Source organism: Crocuta crocuta, unplaced genomic scaffold (assembly GCF_008692635.1).
Source record: "Crocuta crocuta isolate KB4526 unplaced genomic scaffold, BGI_CrCroc_1.0 scaffold44, whole genome shotgun sequence".
Lineage (NCBI taxonomy): Eukaryota > Metazoa > Chordata > Mammalia > Carnivora > Hyaenidae > Crocuta > Crocuta crocuta.
Window position 1 is genome coordinate 2,482,733 of NW_027530179.1, and position 11,140 is coordinate 2,493,872.

The 11,140-nt window shown below is 40.3% G+C and overlaps 1 protein-coding gene across 1 annotated transcript in view; it reads left to right on the forward strand.

The window, feature by feature from the left end:
* The window catches only part of CYP39A1 (cytochrome P450 family 39 subfamily A member 1), a 102,298-nt gene extending 92,881 nt beyond the window's left edge, over window positions 1-9,417 (forward strand). The window contains exons 11-12 of the mRNA XM_077764777.1: window positions 5,732-5,819; window positions 8,393-9,417. Coding sequence (XP_077620903.1) covers window positions 5,732-5,819; window positions 8,393-8,464 — 160 coding nt within the window. The 3' untranslated portion in view covers window positions 8,465-9,417. The remainder of the gene's footprint in view (window positions 1-5,731; window positions 5,820-8,392) is intronic.
* Window positions 9,418-11,140: the final 1,723 nt, after the last annotated feature.

Below are 11,140 nucleotides of genomic sequence, written 5' to 3' on the forward strand. Positions count from 1 at the left end.
GGTTTTGGTGTCTTTATTTAAAGGTTCAAGAACAACATGAGATCAGAAAAAGGAATTTTTACAATGGGAAGCCTTTTGTGAATTACCTCAATCATAGTGAAGTTGAATTGTACAACTAAGGAAATAACAGGATGTTCTTAATTAAAAAATAGGATGACGTATATATGTTAAGTCGTAAATAGTTAGGCTAGGAATTATTCTGTTTGGTTCTCAAGAGGATGAATGTTTTTGAACTGGTTAGTTTGTGGAAACCTATTTGATGCTAAATGTGTGAACACCAGGGGGGCCCTAAATGTGTCAGCCTTTTGCTTTTGGGTTATGTGTTAGCTACTCTTTTCTATCCTCATCCCAGCCACCTGTAAGGGAGGATGTTTGCAGATGGTATGCCTTTGGGAAGGGACTGCCATACATCATCTGTTCGAAGAAGCTGTGCGTGTTAAGTTCTACCCCTGTTTGTTCCTAAACTCTAAATTAGGCTCTTTGTCTTGGGGCCAGGCTCAATTGTCTTTGATATGCAAGGCCCATAGGAAGAGGCTTTTGACAATCATCCACAGAGCTCTCATCTAAAATCTCTTTTGTAAAGGCAGGAATATGCTTTTCCTTATGTGGTATCTGTGTTCAGAATATGGGTCTGATATGGAATATTGTGAGGCCTGGTCAATACCAGCAGGCTCATTTCTAATATGAGCCAGTAGTAGCAGAAGGAGATACCAGTTTTCGTTTCTCACAGCAGGAGCTGTGCAAACACTGCCATTTCCTTGTTGTGACTGCCATCAGAGAGGCCAGTGCGGCTCCCAGCAGTCCACTACTGTCCTTGGGACTTGAGATCCTCAAAACAGTCCCTGGGCATACCATCTCCCACTTTCTTAAGACATGTACAACATGTTTATCCTTTGAATTCTCTACCAAAGAATTGACTGCCATTTCAACATCTCGCTTTCTTTCTCTACTTCACATTGTCTCAAAGACAATCATTTTTTTCCCCTACGAGATTATATGCTCTAAAGCTATAAAGAGGAAATTAAAAATTTACCCCCAAATTATTCAGGAAGGTTTCTCTCACAACAGAGTCTATATTTTTTTAAAAATTTGTTTTAATGTTTATTTATTTTTGAGAGACAGAGACAGAGCATTAGCATGGGAGGGGCAGAGAGAGAGACACACACAGAATCTGAAACAGGCTCCAGGCTCTGAGCTAGCTGTCAGCACAGAGCCCAACATGGGGCTTGAACCCACGAACTGTGAGATCATGACCTGAGCAGAAGTTGAATACTTAACCAACTGAGCAACCCAGGCACCCCCAGAGTCAGTGTATTATTATAAAGAACAAAGTTTACCTTTTTTTCTTTCAACTCTTCCAAGATTTTGTTCTTGTTTTTAAATATTTTTAAGTTTATTTATTTTGAGAGGGAGATAGAGTGAGCAGGGGAGGGGCAGAGAGAGAGGGAGAGAGAAAAAATCCCATGTGGGTTCTGCACTGTCAGCACAGAGCCTGATGAGGGTCTTGAATCCACAAACCCTAAGATTGTGACCTGAGCTAAAACCAAGATTTCGATGCTTAGCCAACTGAGCCACCCAGGGGCCCATTAAAGATGTTGTGTTGTTTCTGCTTTCATGATTTCTGGTGAGAGGCCTGTGATCATTTTCCTTCTTCCTTCCTTCCTTCCTTCTTTCTTTTTTTTCTTTTCTTTCTTTCTTTCATTGTGGCACCCCCTTCCCCAACTGTTTTTAAGACTTTTTTCTTTGTCACTGTTTTTTTTTTTAACAATTTGATTATGATTTGCCTTGGAATGGTTTTCTTTATCTTTCTTTTGCTTTGGGTTCCTTGTGCTTCTTAACTTTATAAATTAATAGTTTTAACAAGTTTGGAAATGTTTCAGCTTCTATTTCTTCAAATATTTTTCCTGCCCACTTATCTCCAAATTACACATATGTTAGACTGCTTGATGTTATTTTATAGGTTAGTGATCCTCTGTTTATTTCTTTTTTCTGTCCTGTTTTAATCTATGTACTTCATTTTGGATATTTTCCAGAGTTCTATTAAGTTTCATGATCTTTTTTTTTAATCTTCTATTAATACTATCCAAGGTATTTTCATTTAAGATACTGTATTTTTCTTCTTTTTAAAATTTTTTAAAAGTTTATTTATTTTTAAGAGAGAGCATAATGGAGGAAGGGCAGAGAGAGAGAGACACACACACACAGAATCTGAAACGGGCTCCAGGCTCTGAGCTGTCGAATGCAGGATTCGAACTCAGGAACAGCTAGATCATGGACTGAGCTGAAGTTGGGAGCTTAACCAACTAAGGCATCCAGGTGCCCCTAAAATACTGTATTTTTCTTTGCTAGAAGTTAGGTTTGATTTTTTTTTTTTTAATCTTCCATTTCTTTCTTCATTGTGCTTCTACCTTTTGAACTGTGGAATATGTCTAACTAGCTGTCTACAATATCTCATTTCTGGATCTGTTTCTTTTGAATGATTTTTCTCTCACCCATATTTCATATTTCCGTTTATTTTAGGCATGGTCATTTCTGAATAAATGCAAATCTAAAATAAATTTTAAGTGTCATGGGTACTAGATTTTATTGTATTCTTTAGTTTTAGTCTTTTACTGTGGCATGTAGTTAGTTGCCCAGAAAAATGAGCTTTCAAGACTTGTTAAACTTTGTTAAGGTAAAGCAGGAGTGGCATTTAAGACAACATAATGCCAGTTCTAATTAAGGCAATAACCTTTACTTTTTTATTTTGAGAGAGAGAGAGCAGGGGAGGGGCAGAGAGAGAGAGGGAGAGAGAGAAAATCCTAAGCAGGCTCTGCATTGTCGTCGTGGAGCCCTACTTGGGGCTCAAACTCATGAACCATGAGATCATGACCTGAGCCGAAACCAAGAGTCTGATACTTAACCACCGGTGCCACCCAGGCACCCCATAAGGCAATAATCTTTTAAGAACTCTATTCAGTTGTCCGTGTGTCACAAGATCTCCCCACTCTTGCATGTGGGAACACAGACTTCCATATCTTGTGGGTGCCCTGGTCATTATTCAGCTTACTGTTCCTTAGCTTTCTTTTTTCATCCCTCGTCTCCATTTCAATAGTTGCCTCTTACACATGCTGAGATTAGTACTCAGCCAGATACTCCAGGAGATCCCCATGTAGCTCTCTGAAGCACTCTTGTTCTCTCTGTGAAACTCCCTCCTCTCTTTTATTCTTTCCTGCAAATTCTAGTCTCTTTAGCTTCCCTGAACTTTGATCTCTTGTCTTTTTAATTTAGTGAGACCCTCGAGTCCCTGTGGGCTTTCTCCTCGCACTGTGACCTGGAAACTGCCATGGAAAGAGAGCAGGAGATTGCAGAGCTCACCTCATTGATTTCATATCTCCTGGGAATTTTCATCCTACACTGTGAATCTTGCTCAGTTTTTGAGTTATTTAAGGCAAGACATGGCCAGAAGTAGAAGTGCCGTTTTGTTAGAAGTCTGACAAAAATGGAATTGTGAGAAGTTCTGAACCTGTACACAGATTAGCAAAATTGCTTTTTCTTGGAATTGCTCTTTGATTCGAATCAGTAAAGATTATGTATGTTCTATTTCATAGCAATTGATAGTCTCTTAGAATAAATTATTTTTAGCACTTACAAGTAAGTAGGGTGAAGTATGCATCGTAAATATTTGTGACGACATGATGTGGTATCCAAGTGGGTCATAACAAGGTGTGGAGTACTCCAGATTTCATTTGAAGTAAGATGTTTCAAGAATGTTTCAAGATGTTTCAAGAATACGAGTGGGAAACAAATCTAATTATCTGAGATGAATATCAGGTCATTGGTATTCATTTATTCACTCAGTCAACAAATATCGAGGATTCAAAGATGAGTAGAACATGGTTGCTACTGTTTGTGAATAGTGTAGTTTACAAGGGGGGTCAGACATACAAACCATTAACTGTAATATAGTAGGCTATAGTAGGATTGTAGGGTAAGGACATTGGTGGAGGAGTGTGTAAAATGCCACAGAAACACAGAGAAAGAAAGGTAAAGAGGGCAGGAAATTGAATCTGTTTTATGGAAGGCATCTCTTTCCATTGTCTACTCATTCATTCATTCATTCCTTCAGGTAACATGATGAGGCACCAATAGCGTGTTATGTACAGTTAAGTCTCAACAATACAGTTCCTCCTCTGGGAGAGAAATGGCTAATAAGCAACTGCAATTCAGTGCAAGAAGTGGTATTGCTGAGCTGTGCACAGGGGACCATAGAAGTGGAGAAGAAGGACACCTCACCTCAGAAGCAAGAGATCAGAGAATGCCTCCAGAGGAGACCGGGCCTCAAGCAGGGGAGGGCTTGCAACAGAGAGCATCACCATTCAGGAAATGTCAGGCATACAGGGTGGCTAGAACATGGGTATGGAAGAGGAGCTATCAGTGGGAAGGAAGCTGGGGAGATAGGCGGGGGCATATCTTCTCCTTTGTCAATCGGAAGGAGATTGGAAGCATCAGCACCTTTGTGTGTGTGTGTGTGTGTGTGTGTGTGTGTGTGTGTGTGTGTGTGTGTGTATATATATAGAGAGGACATAGTGACAGATTTATGTTTCAGAAAGTTCACTCTAATGGTAGAGTGAAGGATAGAGTGGAGGGAAGTGAAACTGGAAGCAGAGAAATTAACGTGAGAGCTGATCAGTAATCCAGGAGACAAATCATGAAGAACTGCACTGAGGGAATAGTGGAGAGACTGGAGATAAGAAAAGAAGGAGAGGGATTGGGGAAGTGTTTAGAAGATAAAAGGACTCAGTGCCTAATTGGACATAGAGAGTGAAGAAAGAGAGTGAGTCTCTGATGACTTCCAATTTTCTGACCTGTTGGACTCACTGTATTCCCTAAGACCTATGACCCCTAAAAGGCATTGCCTTCCCTGAGGAGAACTCAAACAACCCATGGGTATGCACAAAAAAATAGCAGGATTCCATTTATACTTTCTCTCAATATTGTTAGTTTCTATTTGTATGTGCCTTACAAAGCATATACTAAACTAATACAGCAGTATGTGTATATACTTTATACGTAAATGAGTATCTGTATATTGTAGAGTATGCTCAAATATTTCATTATCAGGGTGTACAATCAAAAAGTTTGGAGACATCTTCGTGAAGGATCACAAAAGGAATAATAAATTTGGTAGTTATGGGGAATTTGAATATTTAGGCAGTAATTTCTCATGGGCAAAAAGAGTCTAAATCAGACAAGAGTGTCCAGTAGAACTTCCTGTGACCATGCAAAATGTTCTAAAGATGTACTGTTGTATGGAGGCCAGTAGCCATGTATGGCTGTTGAGTACATGAAATATGGCTAGAGTAGCCGAGGAACTGAAATTTTCCATTTGCTTAAATTGAATTTACTTAGGTTCAAATAGCCACGTGTAGCTAATGGTTACCGTGATGGGAAGCACTTACCTAAAACTTCAAAGAGAGACCTGGGCCCTCATTTATTGAGTGCTTTCACTGGCTAAGCATTTTACATACATACATGTTTAAGCAATTTAATCATCCCAACTACCCTCTGGAGTAGACAGTATTATAAAAGAAAAGAATAAATTCTTCCTTACTCTGGCCTTCTGCTGGTTAAAGCTCATATTGTGAAGAAGAGCCTACTGGCTCTGAAATATAGATGTGTGCTTTCTAAACATTTTCTATTGGTAGATATTTATGCACCTTTCACTGACAGTCTTGCGTTTTTCTTTCAGGTGGTTTGCTCTGTTAGAGATTCAGATATGTATTATTTTAATGCTTTATAAATATGACTGTAGTCTTCTGGACCCATTACCGAAACAGGTAAGTGTTTTCGGAATTTTGGCTATCATGGCTTTTACCTTTGGTATAAATTCTAACACCTTGGTTTTAATGACTAGAGATGAGCTGCTAATTCCGTCACCTAGGCTCGATCTTAACAGGTGTCCTATGTGGATTCAGACTGACAAGATACCCCCTTAATTCCCTTAATTCTGGATCTACTGTATGTGCCACGATACCATAAGACCAGGACCACATAGCAGTCTTTCCACCATTTACAGTGTTAAGGAGCTCCTCAGCGAATTTACCAATTTTGACCCTGTTCCCTGTGCTAAACAGACACGGCCTTGATGTTGGGCTTGTTTCCCTAGAGAGGCATGTCTGTGAGTCCAAAACTGACCCATCAGTTTTGGAGGTAAGTCATAGCCCTTGGTTCATTGGTGAAGCCAATACCATGGAAGAAGGCAGCAGAGAGTGAGCAACAGTGAAGACACTAAACAGAAGTGAAAAGACCATGACTTTACTCCTACTTCTGACCATTAAATATTCTAGTCATTTACCTCCTCTGTGTATCTATAGGCCTGTTCTCCCAGGCCAGTGGCTTTCAAACTGGTGCAAGCATCAGAATGACCTGGGGGGTTGGGGGGTGTTTTAGAACACAGAATACTGGGCCCCACCCCTGGAGTTCCTGATCTAGGATATCTAGGGAGGGGCTCAATAATTGCATGTGTAACCTTCTCGCCTGGTGTTAATGCTGCTGGTCTGGGTAACACACTTTGAGGACCACTGACCTAGGTGATAAGGGAAATTAATTTCAATTAATTTCAGATGTTTAGAAGTCATTTTGAAGATTCTGGATAAAAGGTGCTGTTTCACCTGAGGATGAGCTTGGGAATTAAGCATTGCAATTTCAGGGGTATTCACATAGCATATTGTGCTTTGATTTACTCTTGATATAATAAGGCTAATGTATGGAGGGAGAAATAAAACTCTTGGGTGACATTTCAATAGAAATTATGTAAGAGCCTAAGTGACACAGACAGTGTTGTATTACTCATAAATATGCACATTTCAGCACTTTCCCCTGATTCCTTTTGCACTTCTATTTTGAGTACAAGTAACTACCAGGATAAAAAGCCCTCAAAATCCTACCATGAAAGGGAAATCAAAAAACCCTTCACAAAGATTCTTAGCAAGTATAGTTTTATTGTCAACATGAAGATTAGGGCCAGGCGTATGCTCACCAAATACTAGTTGCCGATCCACGGAATTAGATGTCACAGTTCTTCCCGGGACTTAGTCCCCTCCAAATATTTTACCACCGGTGAGAGGACATGGGAATGCCTTATCATATTAGAAGGATGACATTTGTCCAAACCCTGTAACACCTAAGCCTAGAGATCAGTAATTTTGACCACTTCCTTGGGCAAGATCTTGCACAGGCCTTTTTCCTCAGAATTCTATTAGTTCTGTTTATCATACTGTTCTACACACATCCTATTTCTGTTTCAACACTACTAAGAACATTTTTAAGAGAAATATCTCAAAAAAAGAAATGCTATCTCAGTTTATAAAAAGTATATGTCTGAGTGAATTCTCATGATCTCAAGTGGCATTTCACTTCACAATTCTCATTTTAGAAAGAGATCGATTAGAATTAATTATTGGACTTATTTTGTTAGATTGTAAAATGAGGTGATCACAAAATACAGGAAATGGCCTTCACATCACCAGGTTCTTGTGGGAGACGGGAGGGGATGAGTTGCCAGGGCATGTTCTGAACACTCTTTTGTCAAGTGCAAGGGCATCGCTGGGCTTGGAAATCAGCTCCGCCAAAGAAATATTACTTGTCATAGTAGCAAAAATCAAATGCTAGAATCCCCGATTTTAATTTTGCAAAAGCCCAGTGCTTTGTTTTACCTCAAAGAGTCTTAGAAAATTAATTTCAGCTCTCATTAAGAAGCAAACAATAAGCTTTACAAGACCCGTGACCGGAGAGCAGTGTCCAGTTACTGACAATGAGAGCTATTCATTTGGGACATTTATAAGACCAATTTCAATTATCTTGCCCAAACAAGCACATTTTTGCTAACACTGTGGAGCTTTGCTCATTCAGTTGGTTGGTTTTGTTCCATTTTGCCCTTTGAGGGGTCATGGATCCTTAGATGGTCTCACAAAACCTATGGATCCCTTTCTGGAAAAATACGTAACTTTTCATATACACAAATTTGTGGTTGCAACTTCAAGGAGTTCCTGGTAACCCTGCAACTCCTCCTATCAACTGCCCTAAGAATCTCCTTGTTAAGAAGCCTGTTCTATGCCTTGTTGTGTTCAAACTTGACCTTGACTGAGGATTTAAATTGAACTGATTGCCTTTTCCTTGCTTTTCAACATCCCTCAACCCTCAAGGCTGATAGAACAGGTCATAAAGGTTCTGTTCCGGTCCGGCTAAAAATGAGGCTTGACATTTCGAAACGCATCAAGCAAATACTTCCGGTCTTTCAAACCTAGATTCCGTACCTTTTAGAGATAATTACAATTGAATAAACCTTTGGTCTAGAACTGTTGGCTTATGTCTCTTAATTTCTATCTCTCTTCTGCATTTCTGCTTTTAGAGTTCTCTCCATTTGGTAGGTGTCCAACAGCCAGAAGGACAATGCCGAATTGAATTTAAGCAAAGAAAATGACATCCATTGGGCCTAAAGAGAGGGCCAGGGCCTTCTGGAAGAGTGATTGTCCCCATCCACTAGCCTGGAAGCATCTAGACCTGAGCTCTACTGCTTAACTTAGGATTTACTTCAAGAGAATGTCTAAATGGTAGGTTTGTTTGGTAATGTAAGAGTAGACCAAGCATCAGACACCACTCTGACTGACATAGAGGCCTGAATACATGGTTTACAGAAAATGTTTGAAAATGATTTCAAAAGGAGGCCATTTCTTAAGGAGTGGTAGTTTGGTTTCATGCATAACTGTATTAAAACTTCAAATAGAAAGAATGCCATTTGAATGAAAATTGTAGTAAATTGTGAAGGCAACACACTTACATTTCTATTTTGAAAAAGGCTAAACGTCTTAGATTCTTAAAAAAAATGTTAAATAATACTTTCTGGAAATTTTCTACTTTTCTTATATGATCCTTAACTGGCCATTGGAATTCTTAATCTCTCTTAATATACTTATGGTAAACATGTCTGGTGCTGAAGGAGTGGATAAAATGATAGCTTTCTAAGACCTGGAGTGTGTCTTACGTTCATTCTGTGCTCAGCTACACCTAGGACAGGACCTTCTCTATAAGGTTTATTCAATGAAGGTGTGCTGATTGATATAATGATTTGTATTTTAATTAAGGTGAAAGCACTCATCTGATTGAAGGTGTTTGTAATTATAGGTTAGGAGGTAATAGCTTTTTTAATGTATAGAAACACACATAAAATGATGTCAAGGCAAATAACAGCATCTGAACCGACTAACTTAGGACTTCTGACTGAAGTGTTTTCTGTGAAATCCTGAAAAGAAATTCTCTGGTGCCCAGGACATGACACTAGTAACAGAGTGATTGGTGACATCATGCTTTGTCTTCTTCTATTCAGTAACATGCAGTTTGTCTCCTTTATTTCACAATAAATAAGCTTTGAGTGCATGTTGTCCTCTGGATTATTTGCCTCCCCCCGCCCCCCGCCCTGGGTTAGAACTATCCTGTGGAGTTGATAATGCCTGCTTAGTCATCTGTTTCCTACCAATGAGCAGATGACTCCCTAGGAGAAAATTAAGTACTCTGGAGTGCATTAACTCTTCCAGACTAATCCAGTGATTCTGAAGCTGAGCTACCCACCCGCAGCTTAGCTTAAGCAGGTGTGGGGTCTGGAGACAGGAAGGACTGAAGGAAGCAGTTTACAAGTCCACAGCAGACCTGAGCCTTGCAGACCCAAATGTGACAGGCTCTGCTAAAAATGGCAGGAGTGTTGTTAGGGCACACGGGCCCTCCTGAACTGCGGATGCCCACAGTGAAACACTGTATTTGCCTGTAATGTACACTGCAGCTGAATTTGTAGCCACACAGGGCTAGTGTTTATCTCCATCACTTGCTGGGTAAGGATGAATGTTAGTTGACAAGTTTATGCACTTTAAAAAAGAATGCAGACTCAGGAGATCTGTTGACCGTAAAAATGGTTAAAAAAATAATAATGGTAAAAGAAATACACTTGGAGGTCCCATATCTTGTTACTTCCCTAGGCTGGGACTCTATATTATAGATCTAAATCACTGCTCTCTCCAGGGTAGAGTTCAAAGTAGCTGGCTCTCCCTTTTAGTGGGGTGTTTTAAGAACTCAGTACTGCGCTCTTCTGGTAGGCCTGGCATTCAGCTGTGGCAGTGGCTACATCTGCCTTAGTGAGAGGATAGCCTCCATCTTGTCAGCCATTGTTCAAATTTGTTTCTTTTGGGCCTTGATCAACCAACGAAACCTTCTGCCATTGCCCAAGAGTCTATGTATATTCTTGCCACAGACTCTGCCTCCACGCAAAGAACATGGCCAAGTATCTTGCTCAAAACTCGGCCCAGTGGTAGAATTTCCCCTCACCGCTATCCTTTAGGGGCACTCCTGAATGTGGCTGAGTGGGGTAGAAGTCAGTTTGTTCCATCATCTCAAGCCAACCTATGTGTCATCCAAGCCTAGGATTTTTTCTCCTCTGTCAGGTAGTCATATCCAATGGGCCAAAGGTGTGAATTGAGAGAGAGGCATCAGCAAAAGAGAGGTAAGTGATGACCTGTTATGTAATTGACTTCTGGACTTGTACGAACCTGATCCCAAATGTATCATATTCATTGTGTAATGGATTGCTGCTGAGCCCAGCTGATATTACACTTGGTAAATATAGCTATACTCAGTTCATGATGGGAAGTCTGGTCTATTATTCACTTGGCATGTTCGGACATCAGAGACTGAGCATTATGTCAGGAGCTGCTTTGCAAGCGACAAATAGTTTTCACCTGCAGAAGGCATGATCGTGCTCTGGAATCCTAGATATCTATCCATCTATCTATTGGCCCATTGCCACTGGTAGTGGTAGTGCTTGAAGTGGAATCAGAGCTTGAAGATGCTACCAGTGAGCTGACAGGGGAGGTGAGACTAATCTCGCTTGCGGTTGATGAACTTGAAGGCATGGCCTCGTAGGGTGGCTTTGCATGGTGGCACAAGGTAGCCAAGTCCTTATTGTTTGGATAGATGTCCAGAAGATACTCGGGTCAAGTGCTTGTCAAGGTCTGGGTTGATGTTGAACTTGTAGCCCAATCTTAATAGGCAGGTTGTCCAAGGTGTAGTGGGTCTTGTAGTTTTTCTACTTGAAGCCTGTGTAAACACAGTT